The sequence below is a fragment of the Falco punctatus genome (assembly GCF_963210335.1).
Source record: "Falco punctatus genome assembly, chromosome: Z".
NCBI classification, from domain to species: Eukaryota; Metazoa; Chordata; class Aves; order Falconiformes; family Falconidae; genus Falco; species Falco punctatus.
This window is the reverse complement of record NC_137586.1, coordinates 44,551,446-44,579,033: the sequence shown is the minus strand read 5'-3', so window position 1 is coordinate 44,579,033 and position 27,588 is coordinate 44,551,446. Positions and strand designations below refer to the sequence as shown.

Genomic DNA, 27,588 nt, shown 5'->3' with positions numbered 1-27,588 from the left:
TAAAAGTAATCTAATCCATGTGACTTTGACAGTAGGGATTAATAGGTGGAGGTCAGAAAGACTAGGATCTTTAGCCTAAAAAGAGACATGTCTGAGTGGGATATTGAAGAAGTCATAGGTGCTGTGGAAAAAGCAAACCAATAATGGCCATTTATTACTCCCCACAACGCCAGACTTGTGAACATAGCAGGCAGCAGATATAAAACAAATCCCTTGCATGCTTCTTTACACAGTGCATAATTAAGATGTGGATCCCTGTCCCATAGTATGTAGTACAGCCCAAAACTATATAAAACCCTTCCAAAAAGGAATCAGATAACCCTGATGGGCCAATATAGCACAACTGCTGACCATGGAGGCTGGGGGCACTGAGTCAGAAAAGTATCATCCTGCTCCCCCAAGTATTGTAGAGCTAGGTGTCACCAATATCTAGCATTATGAACTCTGCAAGAATCCTCAGCAAGCCAGGAAAAGGTTACGTAATAAATGCCACTGAGCTCTCTGAATCCAGTGCTGGTAGCTTGGTTCAGCCTGAAGAGATTATGGTAAATGAATATAACCTGGAGACATGCTCACTGAGTTATTAAATTGTGCTTTGCAGTGTGTGTGTGTGGGGGGGGAATCTTTGCATTCCACTGTCTGACTCTTGACACAATTTAGAGCAACCTTTTCTGATATTACCTAAATTGAGAAAGATCTTCAGTGAGTGAGCTTTGATTATAAAATGCCAGTGCAGAAGCTTGACTTGTGCTTCCTCATCGACATGTTGGTGTTCAGGTTGGAGCCTGTGTGCACGGAGCAGGAGGCTGACAGTAAGGAGGAGTAAGGGTTCTTTGTACTATTTGTATAAAACCCTAGGAATTCAGTAAATAATTCTGCATAGAAGAAACTGCCTACCTTATCCTAGAAGCTCTTACAGATGTTAGACTGCCAAGAGCACAGCTATTCAACAGTCAGTCTGCAGAGCACTATCATCATTAAAAGCCCTGGCAACATTTGCATATGTAGCCTTTTAAAATGTTTTTGCTAATTCTTTCTGGGTTTGTCACACAACCTCAGTAAGGCTGTTCAGGTATTATTTGGAACAAATCATAAAAGTTAATGAAAGAATAGAGGATTGAAGAGCACTAATTACACTGCAGTAAAAAATATAAAAATAAAGCAGCTGTTCAAGGAGCTAATTCAGGATAATCAAAATAAAAGGATTTAACATAAAAAGTTATCCAATGCCTGAACAGATGATAGATCTCAGATTTTTCCATGTGGGTTGGTCAAAGGATGGATCACCTCTGCAAAATGTTCTGTGATCTGAATTGTGGTACCATGGCTATTTCTCAGCCTGCTAGAAATATTTCTGGTCATTTCTTTCATAAAGGAGTTAGACACAGGGAAAGAGCAGAGAAAGCTGTAAAATACAATCAGAAGTTGGTGTGCATACCGAGACCCTTAGGACATTAGGATCAAAGTACAGCAATAGTTGTATATGCCATTCCCCTGAGGCCCAGTGTCTATATAATAATCCCTACCACTTTTACCAGGCAATAACTCATTGTTAACTGAACACTAAAACTGCAGTGATAATAGTCTGGACTAGAATTAATGCTGGTCTGTTGAAGGTATGAGTCCACTCTGAGTACTGACTCCTCCACAACATGGACAGAAAGCCACTGGCTTTGACAACACAGCTGCTTTTAGGGCCCCAGGGGAGCTGGACACAAGTCCTCCTGAAGTCAGTCATGAAATTAGTTTAAATGCTATGCTGGTCAGGATTAACTAGATTTACGCTCATCCACTCTTTGGTCTTCACCATAGGGGAGCACGCTGCCCAAAGTAGCTATTTCCTGAAATATGATTAGGGGGGAAGTAAATGGAGAGGTGGCAAAATGAAAACACCTCTTGTTTGGAGAAAGATCCAGGGAAAGGACCGGTGCTTTTAATTTAGACATTAATGACTCCTAAAAATGAGGCACATGCTACCAGGTGAGTGCTGCATAAGTCAGAGTTCAGTATACAAACTGCCATTCTGGTCCACAGAAAAGGGTGGATGTCTTCAAAGAGAGGTTCAAGAAACCCAGAGGCTGAGCAGGTGGACAGCAGACTACGCCACTGGAAGTGCTGATAGCAAATGGGTGCTTAAACATGCACACCCCCCTTAGATGTCCCACTTCACCACGCACTTTATTCACCTGGTCTGAAAGCACAGAGTCCATACACTGCGGCACAAACTGATTAGGGCTTCAAAAATAACGTGGCTATTTCTAGTGGGTCCCCTCTTTGTATGATGACATATTGGTGTGAGCAATCAGCCAAGAAGGGATGTGATGGGCTTTCAGGTCTCTGAAACCACTGGATGAAAACCTTGCAGTTCTGACCTATCAGGAAAACCTGTGCTAGCAGGTGTTTCTGGAGAGGTCATTCCCACCTTCCTGGTCAAAGCTGTACCATCATGGAAGAGGAATTCCGTAGTAATGAGGCCAGAGAAAGAAGGTGCATGCTCCTGTCTCCCAGCTCCTGGGAAAACTCTTTAACCACCAGGCTATTGTGAAAAAGGCCAGACCGCAACTGTGGGAATTTTTCTGAGCAAGAATGACCAGAGATGTTCTCCTCTGAAGCTGATTGTCGAAGATCACCATGTGCTCTAAGCTGAGGTCCCCCGGGTACATATGAGATGCAAATGCTGCTCTAGTTTGTGACTTTTTTTAAATAGGAGCAAAGTGATATGTGCTGCAGTCTAGATGTAGGCATATTAGGAAAACATGTCTAGCACAGGAAGGTAGGTGGTGCTTACAAAGAAGGAGAATTAGCACACAGATCAGACTGATGTGTCTAGTTCTGCCAAGGTCTTAGCCCAGGCACTGACAAAAATAGTGTAGGTGCTACCTTGCATGTAGAGAAGACAGCCAGGTGCCTCTCAAATGGGTTGCTCACAGGCTTCCCAAAAGCCAAGTCCTCCAAAGCATCTGTCGGTTGTTACATGTCCGCACGCAGGCAGAGAGAGAGCTCCTGCTCTGGGAAGCAGTGACAGTCTTCTCTGCCTTCCAGGGGTGCGTGGACCAGGCCCCAAAGAAAAAATAGTTGTAATTTGTCCAAACAACAACATTGTAAACATTCTTTTTGCCAAAAGTAACATTTGGCTATGAGTATAACAAGCTCGTAAATTAAACTTCCCCTGGCAATGCAAAATTATGCGTTACTTATGCCTTTAGTTGATCTACTTCCTACTGAATATGTCAAACACTAATTAAGTACAAAGGGAGGCCCCAGTCTGGCAAACACTTAATGCAAGGACAACTCCCTTCATATTAGTGGTACAAAATTTTGGTGTGAATGGGAAGCAAGGTAGGAGAAACGTGGATAGAAGTCGTCACAGGGCAGGGGCCTTACATACTAGTCCAGGTATTCTGTTTGCAATGGACTTATCTCGGTGTCTTTCCTTTAAGGTTTACAAAAAATGGTTTTTGCTTTCCGCTTCATTAATGAGACTTCACTTGAGCAAAAGTTTTTTGAGCATACCTTACTTCTGGCTCCTGGCCAGCCCTAAAAGCAGTTGCGGTTTCTTCACAGAAACACAGATCCTCACAAAAAATAAAACTTTTCAGCTTGTAATTCCCCAGTGGTCGCCTCTCCAGCCAAATCACCCTTGGAAACATATTTTAAACCATTTGAGCAGGGAAAAATATTTGGACCTTTGCCTGTTTTGCTAAGGCTCAGCATCAAATTACACAGACAGAGCTTCTGTTTTTTTAAAAAATATTTTATGTCTATACTATTTTAAAGTACATGGAAAGTAGTATTTTTTTAAATAAAATAAAGCTTACTGGCGCCAGTATTACATCAGTGACTGTAACCATTGTGTGTGTTGTATCCCTGGTAAAGATTTCTTAATCTTAATGCAACTGACTCAGGACATCAGGCTAGATGCAGTAGGAGATGTGAACGCAATTAAGTCCTTCCCTGAGTTCTTTAGGAAAACAACAGCACTATTACTATTTGATTTATGCTTGATGTATGCCACATCCGTCATCTTTTAATGGAGAGTACGACTGAAAACTGGGATCTAAGCCCAGTTTCATGTTAGAACATTTTTTTTGCATTAGCAAATAAGAGCCAGAAACTTGCAACACTTACTAAGTAAGATGAATAATCATCAGTTTGGTCTGCAGCTTAGTGAACTTAGATAGAGACAAAGGGGCCAAGTCTTTAATTGGTACAAAATAGCAAAGCTCCAAGACTTAAAGGGACTTCAGAGGAGCTCAGTCTATTTATGTTTGCTGAATATCTGCCCCAAGACATCTGCCTATGCAAATGTAGGCTATGTGTACATATGTGATAGTCTTGTGACATATTGTACTGCAGGGCATTTGATAAATAAATATCCAAGCGATTTATAACATAACTATGATTGCATCATCTGCCCATTAATCAGTCTCCCCAGTTCAGTCTGGCATTCCTGACTGCTTCAAACAGCAGCATTTATATTTTAAAGCCAACCTGCCATGGAAGCATTTCCTCCCTCCCCCCACCAAAGAAGTGGAATTTCCTCAGAAATTATACCTGCATGAGGTCCAGGACCAGCAAGATAAATTCTGAAAATCATGAAGTTGTCCTGGTTTTAAAGCCATATGTGTGTATTGTCCTAGTCAATGAAACAAGATGAACTTCAGCAGCTTCCCTGCGAACCAACTCACTGAAATGTACACAGTCTAAGATGCTGGGCTTTAAATCAGAGAATTTTTATTAATGCAAGTGAACTTAAATTAATTTAGATATTTTCTAAAAGTACTAGTTTTAATTTTTCTCTTCCTTGTGGCAGACAAGGCACTTTGCTTAACAGGCCAAGAGACACAAGGAATAGTCTCCCAAAAATGTTTTTCAAAGTTCCAAAGTATTTCATAGAGATTTTATATAACATACATGTCAGGAAAGCAAATCCCAAACTTAACACTAATAAAAATGAGCTGCCATAGACTGTACCTGTCTCCTTCCCCTTCCACGTTCTTAAACACCTATGTCAAAAGACTGTTCAGGCTGGAAAGCCAAGCTCTCATGAATAAGGAATGACAAGTTGCAAGATTTCCCAGTCTTAATGCCATTTGTCCATTTGGTGTGTTACCACACAGCCACACAAACCTCCCTCTGACCTATCCAAGCTGTGCTTCATTCAGTAAGCAGCCAGCTATTCTTTAATTCTTTTTCATTTACTCATTTCTTACATGGGTCTCCCATTTGACATGATGTACTTAAGCTCTGCACTGCATGCACAGGTATTCACTCCCTCTTGGCTGTTGTAGGGATGCCCTCTCCCACTGTGCCTTTACTAGACCACCTGCAGGTTCAGTGCTCTCTGTTCCTACCCTACAGCCTGGGAGTGTGAAGTACTGAAAAAAGAACACTAGGTTTGTCAAAAACAAGTTGCTGGTGGTTGATTTTTTGGCATACCTAGAACCTGAGTGTGTACTGCATATATGGAACTTCTGCAATCAGCCTCACTCTGTCCTATGAGCTCTCAGCCATTCTGCAAAGCTGTCTGCAGATGCGTTCCCTGGATGGGCATGAAAATACATAGCTAATGGCTGTACAAGAAGAGTCCAACTCAAATGGTGGTCCAGCAAGAGATGTAGAGAAACAGTCCAGTTGCTGAAGAAGCCCTCATCTGCCTTAACCAGGAAACTAATCCTTCTTTTACTGTAACTCCCAAACTTAAGGAGCCAAAGAAAGACCCAAAAGAACAAATTGAGAAGAAAAAAAAAAAATTGTACCCAGTGCCTGCTGGTCTGCTGTGGGACATGCTCACTCTGTGGCAAAAGCATCTGCTTCATTCTTAAGTTTCTGCTGAGTTATATAAAAACAAAAGACAACATGGCCAAATACATGATCAATGTTTTACCCACCCAACACAAGTAAGCAAAGGGCACATTCTGGCATGATGGCAACATGCCCTCTTCTTTATTTGCCACAGATTTCAAAGACTTGTTTCAATCTGTAGGATTGAACAGTCAACTGAAAATAAATTAATTTCAACATGAATAGCATACTTTATTTCCTCTAAAGCTCCTCTAAATTCAACCTGAAGTAGATATCCAGAATGGAAAACTTTCAGCCTCCACAGTTAAAACAATTTGGCAAACTTAGCAGCAAGTGTAAGAAGGGGCCTTATAATGGGAAACATACAGAAACTGTAAGTGTAGTTAACACATCTGCCTATGAAATGTGGAACGGGAGATAGATGCTAAATAGAACACCAGATTCCAGCTTTGCCAAGAGTGTGATCTTTATTTAATCGGAGCTTAGTACAGCCTGTCGTTCTTTTCCTGCATTATTTTGACATCCCACACTGACAATGCTGCAGACTATGTGGACAGAAAACAATACAACAATACTTTCTTGAGGAATTTTTTTTTACCTGTATGAATGATAACGAAAGAGGGAAGAAGGACTGTGGAAGAAAAGTAGCAAGGGCTATGAATGAAGACACTGACATGGCAGGTGTGGTACATTTATTCTTTAATGAGTGTGTTGTACACAAAGAAATACAATGGCAAAGTGAGAGTGGTATAGATTGTGCAAGTTGAAAGATGGTATGGAGGGCTTGGTAGATCTTGGAGTGATTGAAGAGGAATGAAAAGGAAAGTGGCTGAAGAGCTCTGAAGCCAGGGTCTGGGAAAGCGAAGACTGAAAAGTTGGGCAGGATAGGTACCAAACTAGACAACTGCAACAAATTCTCCTCCTTCCTCTCCTTCACTCCTCCCTCTCTCTCTCTCGTTTCATCTCTGAGAGACAGAACATAGTGTTTTATTGCATTTTTTTTTCAGGAGTCACAAATTATGCTGTGATTTTTATCTGTCAAGTCTGTGCATGGATCTGGAATGTGACAGTCAAGCTCTACTTTATAAGAACATAAGTCAGCAGCACCCAGAGATTTCAAGTAGCATGAACTCTTCTTCATTTACATCACCTCTTTGTTTGGAAGGACAGATGGGAGGGTTTGTCTTTTCTTCATGGCTTTGTTTTCTCGCTGCCAGGCTGAAGAATCCACTGAGGAATCCTTCACGCAAATTTGTCCACACCCCATCTGCTTCAAGGCAGAGAGAACCTTCTTCCTTCAAGGTTAATTTGTTTCATAGACTCTCTTTGATAAATCAAATACTACGTTCTCACAGCTTCTTTTCAAACCAAAGTCCAGGAAAAGCTGACACTGTTTAAAAACCTCCTCAGTCCCATTCTTTTTGGCTGAAATACAAACAGGCAACTCACAGCACACCCAAGAAATGGAGCCTTTCTCTCTGCCACATATTCTCTGGTTTTGCCTAGTCTAGCAGCGAAACAGAAATAACACAGCTTCCGTCACGCTCTAGTGCTTTTCTCCAAGGGGAGAATGTCCTTTCTTTCCCAATTTCCTCCCACTGCCCCCAGTTCCACGACTGGGTGCTAGTCAAAATGCTTCAGTCCTTCTGTACACTTGAGCAGGTGCACACAAAGTCTGGAAGTCCTGGAAGCAGAATTCCACTAACCTGTGCTCCCTGGGAACTGCACAAACTGCAGAGCCCCTGAAGAGAAGCTCGTATTTCCAGTACTTGCAGATAAGGTCTCTCCCTTCCCTTACACACACATTGCCACTTCATGAAGCTAAACAGTCACTGTTTTGCTGGGACCATGGTGCATGCACATGTGGTTCATACGGAGCTTGTCTAGGTTACAATTGGCAGCTGCTTTGGTCCCCCTAAATAGTGCATACTGGATGGCAAGATATTTACGTAACTACAGGCAGAAGCCACCATCTCTTCTTCCGCGTTTGTACTCAGCCCTCAGCCATCAGATTGTGTATTCAATACACCTATGGGTACAGCCCCCCACATTAGCTGGGATCTTGCCTGGCCAGTTATTATGGACAATGTAGAAGACAGACAACAACTGATACTGTGGGACAGGGTTCAAACTCACAAATCCCCCACAGTTTATGGCATCCTGCAACCCATATCCTTTTGGATGCCATTGTGTCCAGCCAACACATACAAAATGTGGCTACCATACACCTCCAGCTGTGCATGCCAGTTCCTGTGCCAGCTACCAAACCACTGTGCACACTCCCCCAGGGTGAGAGCACAGGGGCGGCTTTCCTGTAGCCGTGCAGAAACATATGGCTGCTTCCATTTGCAAATCCAATATCTCGCTGCCAGTCAGAAGGGAACCAACCTGATGCAGGAAGATGGGCTGTAATGCTGTTGCTGTGAAGTGTTCATTACCACTCCATTGCTGTCTTGTCTCATACCCTATCTTGCATAGCTTGTCAATGCTTGGAAGATTGCTGAAGGCCACAACCAGGTTATAACTGTGTCTCTCTGCACTGGATGTTATTCAAGGACTTCATACTCTTTGTTTCTCCATCTTCTACCTGACCTTTGTGCTCTTTATAAAGAGAAAGATGTCATTTCCCCTTGCATTCCACAGACTTTTTGACAACTGTCAGAGTCCATTAATTATGTTTGTGGCAATATTTCATTTCAGGGATTTCCTGATCCTTCAGATCCCCAGATGGCAAGCAGAGGCAGTTCCTCTTTATATCTTAGGGCAGGTGTAGAAAACATTGTACAGCGATACAGTGCACAGCTGTAAAGAGACTGATCCCGAGCAGGACTGGCACTTAAACAGGTAGATGATATCTCCACCATGAAAAGAACAGTAGATGCTGGTGCATTCTGGTAAGGATGAAAAATGGAGGACTGCAAAAGAGCGCTCAGGGCAGATGGACAAACACAGACATCTGCACACTGACTTAGTGAACTGACTGCACTTTTAAAATAGCAGTATAGAATGTGCACGATCTCACCAGCTAGTACATGCTAGAATACTGTTATGTAAGCAGAGGTCATTTCAAATGAACCATCCATCCCCTTCTACTACCTTGTAGGAAAGTCTTTAGCATATGTTTTTCCAAACAGTCCTTGGCAGTTCTATATCCCAAGCCTTAGCACTTTTAAAATGGACAGAAAATTGTTTTGGAACAGGACCAAACACAAACTGTTAAAATTCAAACAAAGAAGTATGAGTCAGGAAACTAATCTTTTTTTATATATCTGAAATGAGAAATGAAATTCAGTTTGGAAAACATTTTTATTAAAAACTGTAGCTGTCTGTACTCTGAAACACCCTGGAGGTCTAAAGATGATATCAGTATATAAATATTCAGAGCTTCCTGAATATTTCTTTTCAGAAAAGACTTTTTTTCTCCCTTACAATTTCTTTGACCTTTAGAAAACAGTCACTATTTGTAGCCTGATTTTTTCAAGATGTTCTCCGGTACATAAAGATGGCAGGGAATTCAATTGTAAAAGTCAACTCGTGAAACACCATATAATAGTCAGAAGATAGCATCGCTTTAGGCGATATTTTATTAAGTGAACAGCCATTCAAAGCATTTTGCAGCTTATTATATCCTATTCAAAGGCAGTCACTTCATTCAATTCTACAGTAAAAGTATTTTACAAGAGAGATGATATTTGAACTATCCACAGGCATATGGATAAAATGCATAGTACTCATCTATAACAGAGATGAGTCTTCTTGCCTTACAGAGGACTGTCAAAAGGATTGATACATAAAAAGGTCTTTTTTTTTTTCTTCTTCTTCTTTCCTTTAAAGGGAACAAGACTTTCATGAGCTCACATAGAACAGCTGCAAAAATACCTCTTGTCTGTCATCTGGAATTCCTGAAGGTGACTTGTGGATTTGTGGCTAATGAAACACTGCAAAAGAGCACTCACCATGTTGTAAAATATCCTTAATGGTTTATTATCCTCTTACAGGACAAAAAATGAAAGGTGCCCAAAGCATATTATTCTGTTATAATTACACAAAGCACAAAGTTAGAAAGAAACAATGTCAGAACAGAACCAAACATAGGGAGATTTCTCTGTGACCTCAGAAGTGGATTACAGTGATTTGTGACATTACAAAGCAATCAACTGGAGGCCTGAGGTCCAATTAAGGATTCTTGCTGATGAAAATCAGTACAGTTTCTCATGATTTACAATAAGTAAGATTAAAATTTGGTCACCAAAAACTTATTCCTCTTGACCCTATCCAGCACAAGAATTTGTTCCTGGAACAGGACTAGCTCATTCCACAGAGAAGCCATCTGCTAAAGAGCAGCAGTGGGTAATAGATTGCTTAGGGTTGAGAGCAAGGAGAGGGCACTGAGAGAACTGCTCATTCCAAGGTTCAGAAAACACAGTATGCATTATATATCATAAAGGCTTTTTGATATGTCTGTTTTTCTACCTTTACAAGACAAGATTTAGTAAAGTACAGGAAATTGCCCTATTTCTAAATGAATGACCTTGCATGCTACCTCTTAGCTGAAAAAAGAGGCAAGCTGTTTCCTCCTAAACAACTCTACAGTTCAATAACTTGACTTTTTTTTTTTGGGGGGGGGGAAATATTATACATTTGTATTCCTGTCAAATACAAAGCAGTTTTGACAACTTTCATTTACTGAATTTAGCTTTGTTTAATGTGTTCCGTTAAAAAATTCTATGGCAGTCAGGAATAACCCAGTGCTATTCATGGGGAGAAAAACCAAGAAAGCTTGCAGGTATGTCATGAATAGCTTTACGTTCCTGGGGAAATATTGACCCAAATTGCAGGGCAGTGCTATTTGCTATTGCTAGTAAAATTGGTACCTACGTTTCTAACAGCCATGATACAACTGCAGCTGGGTTTTCACCATATTGCCAATGAGAAGAGTTTCCCCCTTCTCACTGTTTCCAGGGCATGTTCCATGAACAGCACCCATTTCCATCAGATTTACCAGTTCCGTGCATAAAAATCTTTCCTGACATAGATGGACCATACAGACACTCCACTGCAACCTTCTGTCTGCCCAGTTTAAGTTGTAGTTCCAGGAAGAGGGAACACAGGGCTTTTTGCTAGCTATTTGTACAGGGGTGATTTTCATCCACAATGACCATAAATGCCTACTTGTTTCAAAAGATATATATCTTGTATTCTTCCTGTGCCTTTTCAGGTGTGCTGTCTGAGGATGCTGACTGACTTGTTACATAGCTGTAACAAGATAAATTCTCATATCCATACCACATATGCAGATGTGAACATTACCAGGACGACACTGAATCTAAAAGGCCAGGAGTGGAGAAAAATTATGATGCTTTTCACCTGTGATCAGGACATTTTCCCTACAACATTCATTTTTTCTGCTAAAAACCCCTTGCTTCTCTTTCACTGAGTTGTCAAATCAAACCATGTAAAAGACATGTTATTCCTTGCTAAATAGTCCAGCTAATGTGATAATGATGACAGTGATAGTTCAATATAAGTTAATTACCTATTCAAAAACAAGAGAGAAGGCAGAAGGAAAAAGTAATTTCTCTTCCCTGTTACCTCTACAGTTTCTTCACTATTTTCTTTCTTTCCTATCTTCATCAATTTGTAAAAAATTTTTAAGGAACACATGTCTTGCCCAGATCCTCAAATTATTCTACTAGATCTAGTCCTTGGTTTTAAGGCTGGTTACAAACTGGGCCTGGTTTCACTGAAAGGTAGTCACCATGTCACCAGTCACTTACACACTACCGTCCCAGGCTGGATGAATTCTGTCTGCCTGGTTCTGAATCCCCCTTGAACATCAAAGGTCTAACTCACACTTCAGGGTTAGCAGGGTCACATTCCACCTAAAAGAAGACGAATGCTGCCTGAACCGTTCACAACAAGCTTCTTGTTTGACAGTTTTTTGCTCCATTCTTCGTTCTCAAATGATGTGCAAGCAAACATATTTTGTCACATTCTTTAATAATTCACTAAACACTTTATGTGAATTAATTAAAATAATGGCTTTCTCTGAACTGTCTGCTCTGAGTTGAGCTGTAAGCCTTGAATATTTGTAGTGTGCCATTCAGGCTGCAATTTTCCACCTGGTGGTAACTCCTGTTCTCTGAAAGATTCCCAGAGAGATTTCAGGATGGCTACCCAAATGATCCAGATGCATTCTCACAGAAATACATTTAGATGTGAGTTTGTGCAATGGTTTGCCTTTGACAAACAATTCTGTGAAGGGAAATTCAGTTAAGAAAGTTGACAAAAGGTAACCGGAGAGGCCACAGCAGCATCAATAAATATGGCCAAATAGAGGTCCTCTTCTCTGCTGGTTTTTTCCTAAACGTCAGCAGGGACTGAAATAAAACACAATCAAGAAAGGGCCTCAGGAAAATGTAAGGGAAAAAATGGAGGCATAGGGAAAATAAGTACAAAGATGTTATCAAAAAGGGGAAACCATTCCACAATGGAATAAAGAATGGTGAAAAAAACATAAAAGACACTGATGCCACCCACATGCATGTATGATCCTTTGACCTCACCTTGAAGAAACTCACTACCTTTCAGTATGCATCCGGTTACCCACATCAGAACACACTGCTAAGCTTCCCAGTGTATGACAATTCACTCCAGCTGAGGAGAAATAACATGTTGAAGTCATAAGGCCCAACTAACCGAAAGCAAGCAATCAGTTAATGATCCCACTTTTCTTTCAAAAAAAAAGGATGTCTAGAGCAGTTATATAACTCAGGTTAAATTTAGGTTAAAAACTACTTTGCTATAGACATATCCTTTGAAAACAGGGTGTTATGAAAAGTTTTCAAGCAGAACTAGCTTTGCAATCCCCAAAAATGTACCATGAGTGTATTGCAAAACCTCATCTCTGTAGCATCTCTATAACATCTTTCCAATTGTATGAAACAAATGTAACAAAATAAAGCATTCTGTGAGCTTAACTCAGATGGTTTTGCTGGAACAAATCTAACTCGGACCTCAAGAACGAGGCAAACAGAAAATAGGGAACTTTCTCTTTATTACAGCTAGATTAAAGAAGCAAATGCCAAAGATGGAATGCAAGGACAGCGTATAAATTTGTAAAGCTATTTTTCTCCTAAGACATGAACCTTTATTTAGGGAATGTCCTTTCCATTATTTCTAAGTTTCTATATTACAGCTTGTAGCCCATAAGCACAAGCAAGGTATCCAGAATAGGGTAAAGACTGTGGGCAAAGGAAGAAACAGGTGTACACTACTACTATTAATACAAGATCGTATCCATTTGAATTAAATGCAAGGGATAATGATTTACATCTACTTAAAACAAGGATATAAAACACATGGGAAGGCATTGCTTTAAAAGTGTTTACATTTTAAGATGTGAGCATTTTTGCTTTATAAAAACACTAGAGTATCTGAGCAAATAACAATATGATAATGAAAGCAACACCTTCCCTGTTACGGACACAGCTGCAACTCCAGATCACAAATTTGTGGGGTGAATGTATAAAATCGATGGAAGAACAGAATGAAGGAAATGTAAATGCTATTGACTGGATTTTACCAGAATATATGCAATGGTGTTTACCAAATCCTAGTTCTAGTCTGCTTTAGCCCTACTTAAGGTCTGAATGCTAACACATCAGATAAAAGCGACTAGACAATGCTACATATATCGCAGTTTCACCTGCAGCATAATGAACTGAATTGGCATGGGTATAATTAGTTACACAATAATTACCCTAATAATTAATCTTATGAATACCACAGGAATTAATGTTGATAGAAAATTACCTGGGTGGGAAAATGAACTATAGCTATGCACAATGGTATTTAAAGGTGGTAAAAATTTGCATAAGTTATAAGAGATGTTTTGAAACAAAGAAATCTATTGAAAGAAAGTGGTAGAAATCCCTTAACTTATCACTTAGGACATTTAAAAATAGGCCAAAATAAACAACTGGAAAATTTAACACAATGGCTAATCTCACACTGACTGCATAATTTTGCAGTGGGGATGGAGAATGTTCCAAAACCTCTTTTCCATCTCTGATGTCTAATATCTGTAAGCCTCTGGACATGTTTGGGCTATCCAGCCATGGATATTAGGTCTGGCTCCAGAAAGCAGCATGATGCCAGTGTACAACTCAGTTCCCAGAGTTTGGGAAATCTCCAGAGCACTGCTGCTGTTAACCACTTTCCCAAAAGTACCGACTTCAGTCTCATCTTTACAGTCTCCCTAATCTGATCCAGCCCTTTTGGGGAACTTTGAAAAGAGCAGTTGCCTCAGGCAAGTAGGAAGAGGAAAGTATAGCTCACCTCCACTACCACCAAGAATGAGGAGAATGATCACTGTTTGTTAGGAAGAACAAAATACTGATTTGCAACATGTCTGAGAACAGCTGGTGGCCCAGTGTATTTTGATGTATCAAAGCCACGAACACAGTATTTCACCTACAAAGAAAGCCCCATTTATTATGTGGTGTTGTTACTGAGATCCCCCACCTCAACGTTTTAGTGTTTATTTTTAGCACAGTGACAAGTTTATGACTGTGTTTCTCCAGCATTTTTGAAGCCCTTAATTTTTGTTAGCTGCAGAAAGGAAATACATTTTCAAAGCTAGCTGTGATTCTGAATGATTCCTTTTTGAATGTCAAACTAGAAAATCTGATTTTCAAAGGTTAGGTGCTCAACATATTCTGAAAACCAGGCTGCTAGAAATGTCTCAGACTGTGCCCCTAATATGGAAGCAACTGAATCATTCATCACTTTTGTAAATTAAACTTTTAAAACACAAAGACATTCTTCTTTCATCCTGGAATTCAGGTACCACAGCTAAGGGCATAGTAGAGGAATGGAGATGAACTCTACTAACTGCTTTGACATTTTTTAATTTTAGGCGAAGTGTAGGAAGAAAGATGCGTGTACCTGCATGAACCCAGTCACTGTTCTTGTCATAAAGTCTGCTAATCACCCAAGCTATCTCCCTCCATATAAAAATCCATCTTAATTAATTCTTCTTCTCTGGTATTTCAAGCAAATGAACAAATGAACTAAAGAGAGTTTAGGCTGCTGACCAGCCCAAAAGTTAACTAAAATTGCCTTTTAAAAGACCTAGTTAAATCAGAGCAAATTCTTGCCTGGGCACACTTTGATTAGTTTATTTATTAATACTGATTTATTTGAATTTGGTCATCTGGGTCAGGACTCTGAAATATTTGCATGCCTATTTCATGTTTAGTGTACTATTTAGTCTATACACATTTTGTTTTAGTAAAATGAAAGAATGAAACTCTTCTAAGAAGGTGTAATAAACAAGTCTGTCACTCTTTTACAGCAGGTCAACTCAATAAAGACATCACCATTTCTCAATGATATGAAGCCAGCTGTGCTTAAAGAGACCTATTGGAACACATCCAAAATCAGTTTGCTAACTCCAAATTTATGTTGAATTAGATTTTTATTGCTTTAATCAAATAGTTTTGAAAGACAGTTTTATTTTAACCTCAGCTACTTTTGTGTATAAACAAGGCCTTAGGCAAGTATCATCAAAGATACCCACCAAACTGAACAGATTGGGGATATGCTTTTGAATGACATTTCACTCAGCAGCCATCTTCAAATTCTAATACAGAAATTGAATTTTGGGTTAGAAGAAGTAGGAGATCACATTAGGTATTACCTTTCCAGGGTACACGATTGTGTTGGTGTAATGTGAAACCACAAAAATGAAACAGCTACTTTTTATTTTTGTCCTTCAGACTACATAGAGTGGAATTCTGCTTACCCATAAATTACTCATTTCTTCATGCGTCTCAACTAAGAAAACTCAGAATTTCCTATTTCTTGCAAACTTGTATTATATGAATTTCAAGGAAGCACATGCAGAAAATGAAACACAAACTATTAGCTGCCTCAGGGAATATCTGGTTGTAAATACTGGGAAAATCTAAAAATAAAAAAATAAACAAACAAAAACCAAAAAACAAACAAAAAACATCTAACTGCTTTTTTGTGTGTACATATTGACATATTCAGCAAAGAACTCCCATAATACTGTGGTGGTTTAAATTGGTTTAACATAGTGACAACATCTGTAGTTTACATTCATCTTTGTAGGACATGGTTATTTAAAACCTTTATTTAACTGGCCTAACAGGTGACCAGAAATGTGTTGTCTTCACAATTACTTTTGCCTTTGTTAGGACCAAGAAAGGGTTGGAGGTCTACTCTGTTCTTAGATTTGTTTTAACAGCATGTGTGGTCTAGTTTGTAGTTTAGATTGGAACAGAGTTCAGAAAAGCAGAAGTCCAGCAAAGTATTGTGCAATATTTCCATGTTTACTGTACTGGATGCGCTGGGTAAATACTCTCAATGATACTTACTATTTCATATATAAATAACAATCTCTAACTGTACAAGGATGCTACTCAATTTTTAAGTAAACATTATAAATGGAAAAGGCATATTGAAAAGAAAGGAGACACTGAATTAAAAATATATTTAAGGCAAGTTTATGTATCCTCTTGAGTGCATGGAGCTTAAGGCAGGGACTGGGGGAGCAAAGTCCTTCCCACTGTATGAGATCAGGTTCATGACCACCTAAGGAACCTGAACATACATTAAGTCTATGGGACCTGACGAGATGCATCCCAGGCTCCTGAGAGAACTGGCTCATGTGGTTGCCAAGCCACTCTCCATGATGCTTGAAAAACTATGGCAGTCAGGTGAAATCCCTGGTGACTGGAAAAAGGGAAACAATGCACTCGTTTTCAAAAAGGGTAGAATGGAGGAGGACACTGGGAACTACTGACATGTCAGCCTCACCTCTGTGCCCAGGAAGATCACAGAACAGATCCTTCTACAAGCTATGTTAAGGCACATGGGGGACAGGGAGGCGATTCAAGACAGTCAGCGTGGCTTCACCAAGGGCAACTCTTTCTTGCCTGACCAACATAATGGCCTTCTATGATGGAGTGACTACATCAGTGGACAAGGGAAGAGCTACAGATGTCATCTATCTGGACTTCTGTGAGGCCTTTGACACGGTCCCCCACAACATTCTTCTCTCTAAATTGGAGAGATACAGATTTGACGGGTGAACTATTCAACAAATGAGGAATCAGTTGCATCCAGAGAGTAGTGGTCAATGGCTCAACGTCCAGATGGAGGTCAGTGATGACTGGTGTCCCTCAGAGGTCTGTACTGGGATCAGTACTGTTTAGTACCTTCATCAATGACATAGACAATGACCTAGTGGGCTCGAGTGCACCCTCAGCAAGTTTGCAGATGACACCAAACTGAGTGGTGCAGTTGACATGCCTATGGGATGAGATGCCATCCAGAGGGACCTCAACAAGCTCAAGAAATAGGGCCATGTGAACTTCATGAGGTTCAACAGGGCCAAGTGCAAGGTCCTGCACCAGGGTCAGGGCAACCCCCAGTATCAATACAGGCTGGGGGATGAAGGGATTGAGAGCAGCCCTGCAGAGAAGGACTTGGGGGTATTGGTATATGAAAAGCTGGAAAGAGTCAGCAATGTGCATTTGCAGCCCAGAAAGCCAACCGTATCCTGGGATGCATCAAAAGAAGTGTGACAAGCAGGTTGAAGGAGGTGATCCTGGCCCTCTGCTCTGGTGAGAGCCCACCCACCCACAGTACTGCATCCAGCTCTGGAGTCTCTCTGTACAGGAAAGATATGAACCTGTTGGAGTGGGTTTGGAGAAGGGCCAAAAATGATCATAGGTATGGAATACCTCTCCTGTGAGGAAAGGCTGAGAGAGTTGGGGTTGTTCAGCCTGGAGAAGAGAAGGCTCTGGGAAGATCTTATTGTGGCCTTTCATTACTTAAAGGGGACTTACAGGAAAGATGGAGACAGACTTTTTAGTAGTGTCTGTTGCAATAGGATAAGAGGTAATGATTTTAAACTAAAAGAGGGTATATGCAGACTAGATACGAGGAAGATATTTTTTACAATAAAATTCATGAAACACTGGAACAGGTTGCCCAGAAAGGTCGTAGATGCCCCATCCCTGGAAACTTTCAAGGTCAGGTTGGAAGAGGCTCTGAGCAACCTGATCTAATTGAAGATGTCCACGCTTATTGCAGGGGAGTTGGACTAGATGATCTTCAAAGGTCCCTTCCAATCCAAACAATGTTATGATTAAACGATTCCATGATTCTATGATTCTATGTGCACAGTTAACCATTACAGCGCTGTATTTGCTGGACCCAAGTAACTAACATTCCAAAATTAATAATGATATCCTGCCTCCAACTCTTCTAAACAGGTCCACTCCATATTCTTTTTAAATGTCTGTCCCTTTCTTGCAATAAGACAAGACTATATGGGTTTCTTTTTATTCTCTGCTCCCATTAACACCTCAGAGACTGAAGTACAGTCAGTTGCTTACAGATTGAGTCAGTCCAGTTCCCTCCAGCATCCATTAGTACATTCCCATGTTGTTTTCTGGGAGGCAACCAGAAAGCACCTCCACATGTAGCTCACTCCAGAGTCAACACAGTTGATCCTACACAGTCCCCACACAGTCCTCCAAAGCTACATCAGTATGCTTTGACCTCCCACTCATTCCCAATCACACCCCATAGCATGCAACACATAGTCTCCAAAACCATGCCATAAACAAATCACACTGGCAGTCTGCAGCATGCATTGATTGGAAAAATGTTATAAAGTATCCTAAGGTGTCAATAAGAGCCCCATGCTGACTGGTGTGCAAGTGGACTTGTGCAACCTATTATAGGAGGGATCAATCCTAGATAATACACAGGTGAATCAATTAAAAATAATTGGCCTGAAGGCCAGGTGTTGAATGCCCTCAATAACGTTCACAAGACTTTACGCTGGCAACGCTAAATATGTATGGCCAAAATAACAATGTCTAACTGACCCTACAGTGTGAAGTACAGTGGTCTCACCAGTCATGAGCTTCAACTCAGTGGGGTGACTGTTGATCAATACAATCACTTACTATCCTCCCTGTTCATTATTTTTCTGCCTGCATAAAGCAAGAGAGAGGAGGGATGCTCACCCCGGAAGCTCTGCACATTCAAGTGAAAAAATGACTATTTTGAGGAGTATTCACACCTAGTTTAGGTGGCTAACTTAAGACACCAATCTCCCAAACAGCTCTGCACAGTCAATAAAAAGATAAACTACTCCAGATGTGAAGCAAGAACCTAATTTAAATGCCTTCACTTGCCCTTACTTCTCCATTGAAACAGACACCACTTGGGAAAGCATTATATTCATTCCCTGTCCCTACCCCTGCCCCAAGTTTGTGCTGGGAATCCGGTAAGTCACAAAGTTTTTCTTTTGTAACTTTAGACTGCAGAGGTTATTATTTATGGGTCTCTGAGGGTACATCAGATCCAAGAACTCAGCAATATGCACATGTCCATATTCAGTCATCTGCACAGGCTACTGCAAGTGACACCTTACTAGGCCATTTCTTCAGGATGAATGTTGGTGTATGCGTAGGACTTTTACTGCCCCCCATGACTCCCATACACCGTAATGCCAAAAGGTTCTGAGAACTACTGACAGAGTTTGGCAAAAAGATACCTTTCATTGACAGGTGAAATCCTCTATTAGTAGAGAATTCAATCTCTTCTTCAAGAAGAAAAAGTGCTTTCTCACTGTGTGTCTCCATCAGGCACATACTAAGATATTACTCAATGCAGAAACTGAAATTTTATCAGCTAATTAATTCACAGGACTCCTGCCAGACATTTTTAATAGCAGTTGTAAATCTCTTGAAACGTAGAAAAAGCAATATAATCCAATAAAAGAAATGTGCTTAGAAATCATTTGAGAGGAATTAACCACATATATAGACCATGTATTTTTAATTACATCTGAATGTGAACAGCTGAATTTTAAGGTCAGCTGGGTTTGTGTCTATCTAACGTCCTTATTTTATAAACAATCAGTGTAAAATAGGTCAGAAAAAGAATTAAATAAAACACAAGTTGGATAGGACAACTATTAGGAAAGGGTGTGAAATAAAAAGGGGGAAAAGACACCAGGATTAAACAAAAAGGTGCCCTGGAGTCATAAATCCAGGTCAGATATGTGCTGGCTTTTTCGGCTGCCAAAATGACCCCTAGTGACGGAAGACTGCTACTCTGTAGTAATGTGGAGAGCTGGTGTAAGGAGCAAAACTAATTGCTTAGACAGGAAAGGACAGTAAGCAGAAAACATGGCAAATGTGGGAATTCAGAAAGCTACCAGACCTTATTTTACTGTGCCACCATGGGATATATTTTCCTATATGGCGCTTTGTGAAAAAGAGCAAGGATTGCCTTCCTCATTACTTTGAGAGCTACTTTGAAAACTGGGGAGCTGAATTTGGCGATACCGTTTCTGTTAGAAAACCAGCATTGAGGAAGAGAGGCCAAAGAGTTATTCCCCTAGGCTTAGAAGTTGTCTTTCCCCCAACAGAGCACTGAGCCCCAAAGCCCTTACCCAAAATGGCAGATACAAATACAGTCAGAATCCAAGTTCTCCTTAAATACAGACTCGTATGTTTAAAATCATTTTTAGAAGGTGATTTCTTGAAAAAAAAATACATAATCCTGGATGTAGATGGTAATATTCTACATGGGTAAAAGGTGTGGGAAGTGAAGAGCCCACCTATTTTCTGTTACGGTTTTTTCAGTTGTATGATACAAAAGATAATTCCAAATTCCAAACCTCAAAGTCAGCACTTCCATTATTATTATTACTGTATGAAATTTGCATTTCTTTAACTGAAAGGTACATATGAAAAATCTCTGCCTATGAATGACGCAATGCTTCATGCCATGCCCTACCTTTCAGACCAGCAGGCAAAATGAACACTGTCCCCAGCCAAGGAAGCCTGTCAGCACTAGTGTGACCACGCACTGACCCTCCTCCTGCTCAACAGCTGCCTCTTCCCAGCCAGCAAGGATGCAAGGCCGGCAGTGAAGGCTCCTCTACTCCCCCTCCTGGGAGGTCCGAAGTTCAGCTGCTGCCATTCCTCACAAAGTAAACAGCCTGCTTTCTGCTCCAAAAACGAAGGGCAGCCCAAGCTGGATGGATTTTGCAGATGAAGTCAGAAGCTGGGAGGGGGCAGAGCTCATGCCCCAGCTGTCTACAGAAGGCAGCTGCACTGGGACTGATAGCCAGCCATTCCTGCTCTCCTGTGCGGAGGAAGCTCAGGAGGCCACTGTCCCACCCCAGGGTTGGACCCTGCCCCACTGCAGTCCCCTCTCTCAGGCTCTCTAGGACTGGAACGTCCTGGCATGCAGGTCCCTTTCTCTCCAGGTGCACAAACGTGGACAGGTTTCCCTAGCTATCAGGTGGTGCAACAGTGCTTTTTTGTACAGCAAGGTTGACTCCAACTTACCCACTCCAAACTAGCTGACTTCCACCACTAACAGTGTTACCATCAGTGACCAGGGCTGCAAAGTAATGTGTGAATGAGCCCAGAGTAGATTGCAATGTGTATTTACTGCACTCTGCCTAAATGGCATCTGGCATTTTTAATAACCTTATTAAACAAGAATTAAAAGAAATGGCTCTCAACTAGGTGGATGAAGGCAGGGGTTCTGAATGGAGTTTTCACAGATTTAAGAACACAAGCAAACACGATTTTTGCACCAGAAGAGACAAAACCGTACTGAAGGAGAAACACAAGCAGCTTGTAAACCAGATGACAATGGAGAAAATTCTTACGAATGCTTCTCAACATATCAATCACGCTGACTCCCAGCCACACCACACCGCCATTCCACCTTCCACGCACTTTCAGACAGACATCAGTCCACACCGCATAGAATCCCAGGATCCCCGAGTTCTGGAAAATAGATTTAGTCCTAATTTCTGTGACAGATGGAGTTGATAGTTTTAGGATGAAAAAAGCGCCAGTTTTGACAGGCAGCAGATACAGATGCCCCTTGTGGTTGGAGACAATGTTGCTCTGGAATTAAGGTAGCACTGAAGCGAAAGGGAATGGCTAAATCCACCACTACTTACTTATTTCGCTATGCTCCTCTCGTTGTGCCTTAATATTTATATTTTTGTGTCTAGTTCCTTATAAGCAAAGCAAAGCGGATGGAGAGTGTAACAGGAAGGCAGGACGTCAGCAAGGCATTTTGTTTTCAATGAAGACAAACTTCATCCTCTAACAGATTTTAAACAACTTTTCACTAATTGGCAGTTCTTTATTAAAGTATCAAAGAACTATACTGAGACCTACTGTATTTCCGCCAAGAGGCATCCTCGTAAGACAGGGTCTTAAACCCGTGCACGAAAACCTCTGGTGAGAAGCTGAGCTGAGTGAGTTTAAAATCGGTGGGGGATGCGGTAAGTGGAAAGCTGCAACACCGAAGGCATAGCAAAGCAGTACTTACACGGCCGGAGCGCACCACTAAGTTAGCTTTCTCTCCCTGAGTGTACTAATACTGGAACCAGGAGCTCTGTTCAGATTTCAGCAAGAAGCAAAGTCGGTCCCATTTTGAGCCTGATCCTCCCTACCTTTCTCTTTCTTTCGGGAAGCGGCTCTGCCCTCACTTGAATCAGTGGGAAGTTTGGGTACACACATCACACGGGATAGAGACCTTTTTTTCCCCTTGCTGTAAAGGGCAGATCAGTTCAGGAGCAGCGTGCCCGCACAGGCAGCACGCAGACCCGCGCCGCTGCCCTTTCGCGGAGGCGCAGGGCGCTCCCCCGCCGCCCCCGAGCGCCGACCCCCGCCGCCGCCGCGCGCCTCCGGCCCGGCCGCCGCGCCGCCTTAACGGGAGGAGGGGCTCCTCGGGGGGCTGTCACTCTCCTTAAGCCTTTCCTTTCAAGCTTTGAATGTGAGCTGCCCTCCAGCCCCCCTCTCTCCTTCCCTCCCTCCAGCAGATCGTAAAGAGAGGAGGGAAAAAAAAAAAGTTTCAACAACAGGCTGGGCCAATGGCAAGTGGCGAGGCAGTGAAAGGGGGCCGAGCGAAGGGAGAAAAAAGTGGAGAAAAGGAGAAAGAGAGCGAGAGAGCGCAGGCTGGGGGGATGTGTAAAAGAAGAAGCGTTGCTAATTTTTTTTGTTTGTTTGCTTTTCCATGCATGCATAATGAGGCCTAATCAGAGCACGTTGCTGCTGCTCGGAGGGCACTTTTGTATTTAAAGCCTTGCAAAGAAAAAAAGATCCACAGACGGATCCGCAGAGCAGCTTGCAGGGCTTGTTGACAACAGAAGCAGCATCAGTCGCTCAGAGAGAAAGAGATCCTGAAGGCTGCCTCTTCTCCTTTCCCTGTGCTATCTTCTTGCTAGCGGGGAGAGACATTTCTTCTCCCCGCCACCCGAAAGTGCAACCCGTACCGAGAGGGAGTGAGCGGAGCCGGGACTGTGAATGGGATCGGAGCGGCTGGCATGTGCAGAGATGCTGCGAGCGGAGAGTTAAAAGCTCCCGACGAAGCAGCAGCAGCAGCTGGGCACTGATTTTGTTTAAAAAAAAAAAAACGAGAGAGAGAAAGAAAAAAAAAAAAGAGAAACGGAACTGCATGAGGAGGAGGACAGCACCATGAGCTCTCCCGGCGCAGCCTGCAAGTCCCCGAGCGCACTCCGGAGCCGCTCTCCTCCGAGCCCCCGTTTGCACTGATTCCCCCCAACCTCTCCGGGCGCCTTCGCCGCCGCCTCGCCAAGCCGGCAGCAGCGGGTGGGGTGCACGGGAAGGCCCCGGGCACCCGCTTCGTACGGCGGCCCCGCCGGTTCCAGCTCCCGGGGGCTGGAGGGCCCCAGCACCGGCGCGGATGGATTGATGCGAGGAGACCTCATGCACACGGCCGGCGGGAGTTTTGCAAACTTTTCCACGGGCGGCAGCTCCTTCTCCTCCTCGTCGTCGTCTACCAGCGCCTCTCCCTCGCTCGCCTGCGGCAGCAGCCGCCGCCGCCGCCTGCGATGGTGGCCAGCTCGCCCGCTCGGCACGGAGGCGGCGGCGGGGGCCGCTGGCCGCGTCCGGCCGCCTGGCTGTGGCTGGCGGCGGCGCTGGGCGCCGTGTGGCCGCCGCGGGGCTCGCTGGTGCAGGGCCGGCGGCTGATCTGCTGGCAGGCGGTGCTGCAGTGTCAGGGGGAGCCCGAGTGCAGCTACGCTTACAACCAGTACGCCGAGGCGTGCGCCCCGGTGCTCCTGCAGCAGGCGCCGGCGGGAGGCGGTGGGGACGGGCCGGCGGCCGCTGCAAGCTCCGCCGCCTCCTCCAGGCGGCGGTGCCCCAGCCACTGCATCGCGGCCCTCATCCAGCTCAACCACACCCGGCGCGGCCCGGCGCTGGAGGACTGCGACTGCGCGCAGGACGAGAACTGCCGCGCCACCAAGCGCGCCATCGAGCCCTGCCTGCCCCGCACCAGCAGCCCGGCGGCCGGCGGCCCCGGCGGTCCCGGCGGCGGCCCCGGCGGCGGCCCCGGCGGCGGCGTCATGGGCTGCACGGAGGCGCGGCGGCGCTGCGACTGGGACAGCCGCTGCAGCCTGGCGCTCAACCGCTACATGACCTACTGCGGGAAGCTGTTCAACGGGCTGCGCTGCACGCCGGAGTGCCGCGCCGTCATCGAGGACATGCTGGCCGTGCCCAAGGCCGTGCTGCTCAACGACTGCGTCTGCGACGGGCTGGAGCGGCCTATCTGCGAGTCGGTCAAGGAGAACATGGCCCGCCTCTGCTTCGGCGCGGACATGGGCGGCAACGGCGCCGGCAGCAGCGGCGGCTCGGACGGCGGCCTGGAGGAGTACTACGACGAGGACTACGAGGAGGAGCCGAGCCAGAAGGGGAGGGACGACGCGGAGGACAATGCGGGCTCCGAGCCCGGCTTCCCCGTGCCAGCGGATAGCGCTGGCCCGCCCGCCGCCGCGGCCTGGGCGCTGCTGGCCTCCCTCTTGCTGCCGCTGCTGCCGCGGCTCTAGCGTCCCTCCCGCCGGGCCGCGCCGCGCCGGGCCGCCGATGGCCATCCCGCGGGCCTGGCGGCGGCGGGAGGGAGCACGGCCAGCGGGGCCCCTCGGTGCGGCGCGGTTTTAAACGCCCTGACCGTTAATCCCCCGGCCGTTGGCCCGGGCGCTCCTGCTCCGCCCCGCGTCTCCCCGCGGGCGGCGGCCCCCCCGCCGCCTCCGCTGCTGCCCGCGGCGCCCGTCCGCACCCTTCCCCCGACCCGGCCCGGCAGCCTTCCGCGGGCGAAGCCGCCGCGGCCTTGCGGGCCGGCCGGGGGGACGGCGGCCGAGCGAGGCGGAGCGGAGCGGGCGGCCGCGGCCTCTCGCCTTTAGGGTGCCGGTCTCTGTGCACTATGCAATTGCTGCCGCCCCGTGCGGGCCGCCGGCGGACGGGCTGACGGAGGTGCCAGCGAGGCCGCGGCGGGCTCCCGCTGCCGCCCGCCGGGGCTGCGGGGGTGATGGCGTGCTGATGGTGGCTTTCGTTAAGCGTTTTGACATGAAGATGAGAAAGAGGTGCGCTACCCAAACGTGCTGCCAAAGCTGTTGCCATACTGGTTAGTCAGCAACTTGGTTATCGGCCGCCAAGGCTCGCTCTTTGCGGTGCGGCTGGGCCCCGAACGGGGGTTACGCTGCATCTGCCATTAATTAAATTTAAGGAAATAGCAGACTGAACACTGTGGTTTACAGCACTCCCTCTTGCACACACATCTTCCTTATAACAAAAGCGTGCCAGCAGCCGTCTCTTCCTCTTTAACCTAGTGACATAAAAAAAAAAAAGGTTTGTTTTTTTTTTTTTTTTCAGAGTTGTTGGCTATACTGAACAATGCAACTTTTGTTGTAAAAGAGCTCTGCACTGCCATCTTTGAAAGACACTTTTAAACTCGAGAACATGTATGTACAAATATCCTGAAAAGTTATATTGCCTCTCGTCATATCAGGGTGCTGACCTCTGGTAAATCTTATATTAAAAATGTATTTAAAACTGGGATTTGTTACCAGTCGCTCTTCTCTGTATATAGAATTTTATAAATTGTATGCTTTTGGAATAATTTATTTAAAAAATAATAAAAAAGTTTTAAGTCCACATCCTATTTGACAGATAATTGCATTTGCTATTCTTGTCTGGAAAAGTAAAGATTTCATTTTATGTTTAAGGGGATATCAGTAACAGTGATTCAATGAAGTATTCTCCAGAATATCGAATGTACAGTGTATTTTACAGATTGGAAGTTAACTTTCTTATTTGGAGAGACTTTATGAACATTGTAGAATTGTATAAATGCATTTTTGAGCAGCCTTAAACCTTGTAATTTTTATAGGAGGCATAAAAAAGGCCTGTGTTTTAAATATGTATGGCTTTTTGTATTTTCTGAACATGTAAATTAGTAAAGAGCTTTAAATAATGGATGTGGTGAAATTGTTTTGCAGGGACACTTGAACTCTCAGACCCGGGGGGGGGGAGGGGGGGGGGGGAGGGGGGGGGGTGATGGTGGAGGTGGCAAACAACAGAATAACAAACCAAAAAGAATCAGCAAACAAAAATCTGTCTGCCTGTAATGCTTTACATAGATGTAAATTACTGCTATTCTTACTTTAATGAATAATTACATGCAAGAAGTAAATACAGCTTTGAAAGTACTACTTTAAAAGAGTGGTTGATTTTATAATGCGTTGGCATGGTAACTCGCCAGTGCCCGAAAAGAGTAAAGCAATTCAAGGACGCTGCTCCCATATGTATGTGGAATTACTAGTGCGCCGCGCTTTCTTCCAGAAGTGGAGGCATGTTGCTCTTACTGACAGTCTTAGAAATGCTCCTAGGCGTGCAAACAAGTAAATGGCGAGAAATACATTACACAGAGGCGGCAAGTGTTTGGAACAAGGCTTCGTGCGGGCAGTGGCGCACGCATCAAGGGGGCTGCAACAAAACACACGGAAGTTTGCCATTCAGCCTGCCTTCTCCCAAACCAAAGAATGCAAAAGTAAACACACTGGAGGGATCAGCAATTACTAGATCTTGTAATATTGTTCTTAGGAGTTACTTTGCATCGTGCTGAAACCTGGTTTGCTGCCAGAGCTACTGATCTACACTCAAACACCCTTAGATAAATAATTACACTCTTAAGCTGTGTCGAGTGTTGATACACTTGACCTTGTAAATAGAAATGTTTGCAGTAGGAATAAACTCTGGCATTGGAAAATCTTTTAAACATTAACACAAAAGAGAGGGCTCAGTCCTCTGGGGATTTGAGTTTGGACTGTGTCAAGCTAGGCACTCACACAAAAAAAAAGAAGGAAAAAGGGAAAGGGGGGGGAGTGGGGGAGTTTATTTATCTTCTATTCATGGTGTTTATTTAAAGCTTTTCATTTTAAAAGCTGTAATTGGAAGGCGAGTCAGAAGTTTAAAAGCTACCACAAATAAACTTTGACTGAGGGGGTGACAGATTAGCAAGATAGTGTCTTTTTCATCTCACCAGATCTTGACAGAGCACAAATCCACATCTGTCTGTTGTATAAATCAACAAAATTGGAAATCCCTGCTTCTTGAATTAGTTATTTCAACGACAGATTATTTTATTTTTTCTTTAGGGTTTGTATTTGATTAGGTTGCCCAGCAATGAATGCACACAGGCACACGCGTGCACACACAAACCAACCTCCAAATAGTTGTGATACCAAACAAGTGTATGAGTACGGTGCGCGGCTATGATCTGAAGTTCGTTTTTAAAGTCATCTGAACGGTTGAGTAAGCTTATTGTTAAAACAAAGCTGGAAACGTTGTTTCTTCAGGAAGAGGACAGAGTACTTGGGTGAGACTTTGTTGTAAA

General features: G+C 43.7%; 1 protein-coding gene across 1 annotated transcript; it reads left to right on the top strand.

Moving 5' to 3' along the window:
• GAS1 (growth arrest specific 1) lies at positions 1-26,168 on the top strand. Its single transcript, XM_080373255.1, has one exon. It carries the CDS (start codon positions 23,750-23,752, stop codon positions 24,740-24,742), a length of 993 nt encoding a protein of 330 aa, XP_080229381.1. The 5' UTR covers positions 1-23,749; the 3' UTR covers positions 24,743-26,168.
• Positions 26,169-27,588: the final 1,420 nt, after the last annotated feature.

Coding starts and splice junctions, on each gene's coding strand:
- GAS1 (XM_080373255.1), top strand. CDS start 23,750: ATGGTGGCCAGCTCGCCCGCTCGGCACGGAGGCGGCGGCGGGGGCCGC.